This window comes from Solanum lycopersicum, chromosome 12 (genome assembly GCF_036512215.1).
Source record: "Solanum lycopersicum chromosome 12, SLM_r2.1".
In the NCBI taxonomy this organism is placed as follows: domain Eukaryota; kingdom Viridiplantae; phylum Streptophyta; class Magnoliopsida; order Solanales; family Solanaceae; genus Solanum; species Solanum lycopersicum.
This window is the reverse complement of record NC_090811.1, coordinates 9,907,673-9,911,740: the sequence shown is the minus strand read 5'-3', so window position 1 is coordinate 9,911,740 and position 4,068 is coordinate 9,907,673. Positions and strand designations below refer to the sequence as shown.

The window sequence follows — 4,068 nt, the reverse complement described above, 5'->3', positions numbered from 1 at the left end:
AATTCCGTATTATCAACTAGACCTAGGGTTTCTAGAATTTCACCAATTTATCATGAATTAGTTATTTATATGTTTCAAATCAAATTACCATGTTATTATTTCATTTCTTGCATGAAAGTCAAAACTCTAGTTATATATTTCCATAGTTCTTGAATTACACATGTTAGATCAGATATTTCAGTACTCAGTTATACATGCCTCAATTAGGAATGCATTATTATCAGATTAATTGTTGCATTCTCAGTTTACATGTCATTATTTTGAGCTATCTAGTGTATTGCAATAATTCAGTCATAATATGTTAAGCATTTAATCTATTGGGAGTAAAATAATACTGAGTCAGACTAGGGTCAGTCACCCATATAGTCCAAGAACTACCCAGCCACGTAAGTTAACTGTAAGTCCCCTCTGTGGGCATCATTTTGGTGATCATGTCAGCATGCCTCTACACCTTTGGCCGAGTGTATTGGATCCTCTCGACAGGGCTAATAAGAAATGAAATGAGATGATTTAGATTAGCTTTGAGTGTAAATTTTATAATTGTTGGTCTGCTTTTCATGTGTGTAGGGTTGTCAATTCAAGTATTGAACATGATTAGTGAAAGAAGACCAACAAGAATATTAAAGGATAAAAAAAAATACATTTGGGAGTGTTGCCTCCGCTTGTAGGGCTGGCATAATTTGGTCGAAACCGAAAAAATCGATCGAACTGATTTTTAATTTCGATCTTGGTTTTTTAATTTTAAAATTTTGATAATTCAGTTCGGTTTTTATATTTTTTATTTCGGTTAACGAAAAACAAATTTATGTAATAGATATTCACTACATATATATTTTTAACTTTTAAGAGTTATGTGTTTGTTTGTAAGAAGTTAAGTAACCCAGCTAAGCCCAACTTAACAAAATCCAATATCCCTAAATTTTTATTCACGCTGAATCCCTAAACCTCGTTCACAATTCATATTTTACATTTCAAACTAAGTACTACCTGCGTGAGTGAAGACTGAAGAACAACCGCAAGTCTGCAACTGCCCGAGGCGGCGATCCATCGACCTGAACTCATGAAGAGTATTCTCACTGATTTTTTATTCTCACTTATTTTATTGCGATTCTCACTGTTTTTGTATGGTTCTAACTTCTAAGTGCTTTCATCTTTTCTTCTTCTTTTTCAGAGATGACAGAAACCCAAAGTAAGATAAGTGAAACTGGGGCTTCAAATGAAACCATATATAATACTCCATATTTGAATGAAGTTGAAACGGACATTGAATCTTCAAAGAAAAGAAAAGCCATGGAACCTAGGGCTGCTTGTTGGAAGCATTTTGAGAAATACATCGATAAAGATGGAGCTATTAGAGCAACATGTAATTACTGTGGAAAGTGTATGTTGCTGCTACAAAAGGTAATGATACTTTGGCTATGAATAACCATATAACTAATAAGAAGTGTCCTAACTTCCCCTCTGCCGTAGATTATGGTAAGAAGTTAATAAATTTCTTACCATCTTCAAAGGGAGAAAAGAAAGGGGTGATTCGCACTTTAAAATTTGATCAAGCACGGAGTAGAAGAGCTTTAGTTCAAATGATAATTGTTGACGATTTGCCATTTGCCATTTAGTATTGTTGAGAAGGAAGGTTTTAGGAATTTCATGAAAGTTACAGCGCCACAATTTCATATTTTTTCTCATAGAATTTTGACAAGAGATTGTTATGAACTTTATAGTGAAGAAAAAAAAACTCATGAAGAAGTCTTTCAAAGAAGCACATCCAAAAGTTTGTCTTACGACAGATACTTTGACCTCTATTCAAAATAATCAGCTATTGTGTCTAACAGCCCACTTTATAGACAAAAATTGGAACTTGCATAAAAGAATTATAAATTTTTATCCTATTTCTAGTCATAAAGGTGATGATATGACAGCTTCAATTACGAATTGTTTCCTTGACCAGGGTTTGCATGATGTGTTTACCATAACCGTTGATAATGCTAGTTTCAATAGTGTTACTATTAATGGAATATCTAAGCAACTAACTAATTCGGGAACCAACATAATGGAGGGTCAGCATCTTCATATGAGGTGTATGTATGACGCATATTCTTAATCTTATTGTGCAAGAAGGATTGAAGGAAATTGGTCTGTCAGTCAAGCGAGTGAGACAAGCGGTTAAATACATTAGACAAAATTTGGCAAGAAATAAGTGAATCTCAATTGATAACTTGTAAGAAATCATTATGTTTAGATGTTCCTATCAAGTAGAACTCTACATACTTGATGCTTGATACTGCACAACACTTTGAACTTGCATCTGAAAGATATAGTTTTATAATATTAGGTTTCTTGATTATCTCCGTACCCATGATTGCGAAGATGGAACTAAAGCAGGTATCCTCACTAGTGTTGATTGGAAAAATGTGAGGTCGATGATTAAGTTTCTTGAAACATTTTATACACTTACTTTGAAGGTCTCTGGTTCAAAGTTTGTTACAATAATGTGCACTTTCTGGAAATTACTGAGCTTGATCTTATTTTGAAAGAGATGGCCGAAAATGAAGATTCTAATTTGAAGAATATGGAAGAAAGTATGAGAGAAAAATTCAAAAGAATATTGGGGTGAATCAGATAACATGAACAAATAATTTTTATATCAGTTGTGTTGGATTCTCGAAACAAGCTTGATTGTGTTCGTTTTGTAATAGGTGATATGTTTGGAAAAGAAATTGGGGAGTCACTTGCTGGTGCAGTGGATAAATATATGAAAGCATTGTTTGATCATTATGTTAAGAAATCATCAAAAGTCTCTTTATTTTCATCGTCTTCACCTGTTTCATCTGGGAACTCATCGAGTATATCTAGTGTGAGTGGTGATGACAACTTTCAAAAAAAGAGGATCAATGAGAACGAAACAAGAATTTGTTAGGCATAAAATAGTTAGTGGAAGTTCAAGTAGTAAATCAAAGTTGGGTAAATATCTTGCTGAAGATGTTGAGCTAGAGACTGATGATTTGATATATTAAATTGGTGGAAATTTGATGAGCCAGATTTCCTATTCTTGTTGAGATGGCTCGTGACGTCACGAAACATTCCTATTTCAAGTGTCGAATCTGAATGTGCGTTTAGCACAGGCGGCCGTATTCTTAATCCTTTTAGGAGTTCACTGACTTATAAACTAGTGCAAGCTCTTATTTCTCTTCAAGATTGGTATAGAAGTGAACCAATTCCAATTAATGTTGAGGAAGATCTAGAGTATGTTGCGCTACTTGAACTTGGTAATAATTTAATATTTTGTGCTCATTATATAAAAAGTTATTTCTTATTTATGTTGCTTATATCTAACAAGTTCTTTCATATTTTTTAGATATGGCTCATAGTGGAAATGAATCTAGTATTGTGGATATGTAGTTATAACTATCAAAAAGTAAGTATATTTTAATTTAAATCTTTTTCTATTAGCATTCAACACTTGTTTTTCTCTTTTTTGTATGTTGAGTTGTGTTTATTTTATATCATATATTTAAAGAGTTTCATATTCTCTCAGGCATATTTATAGTTTGAATGTTATTATGGTGAACTGATCGAGTTCTACTGTTGTTGTTGGACTCCAATGAAATGCACACAAGGAATGGCTACTTTCTTCGGATAGTGTTGGACTGCAGTAGTGTTGTTGTCTTGCTGATTCTTATTTTGTCTTTTTGGTTCTTTTTTTTACTGTTATTGATTTCTAATGCTCTTGGTTTATTAGTTTTTTGTTGCATCTTGAATACTCTTGGTTTCTTAGCTTTTTGTTGCATCTTGAACTTGAAGTGTCACTTTGAAATTTTGTTTTTCAATAGTAAGTTAGTGATTAGTGTTTCACCATTCATGTCTGTGTTATTGTTAATGTCTTGATATTCAATTATAAATTGTGCAACGTGCACTTCGTTTTTGGCTTTTTGCACTTAGGTGCAAGATAGACACTTATTGTGCCAGTAAGCACTAGTGCAACGTGCACTAGTATAGTGTATGTGTTAATGTGTGCAAGATACTCACTTATAAAGTGCACGTAATTTATGGGACAAGGTAATTTCTTTG

General features: G+C 33.0%; 1 protein-coding gene across 2 annotated transcripts; it reads left to right on the top strand.

Annotated features, from left to right (window-relative positions):
• The first annotated feature begins 927 nt into the window (after positions 1-927).
• Positions 928-3,857, top strand: LOC104644872 (uncharacterized). Of its 2 annotated transcripts, XR_738755.3 has the most exons (5): positions 928-1,067; positions 1,172-1,401; positions 2,697-3,266; positions 3,356-3,415; positions 3,536-3,857. XR_738755.3 is itself a non-coding variant. In XM_010315696.3 (4 exons), exons 1-4 carry the CDS (start codon positions 1,061-1,063, stop codon positions 3,545-3,547), a joined length of 309 nt encoding a protein of 102 aa, XP_010313998.1. In that variant the 5' UTR covers positions 928-1,060; the 3' UTR covers positions 3,548-3,857. The 2 variants fall into 2 exon arrangements, 1 of the variants encoding a protein (XP_010313998.1); XM_010315696.3 differs by lacking the exon at positions 2,697-3,266.
• Positions 3,858-4,068: the final 211 nt, after the last annotated feature.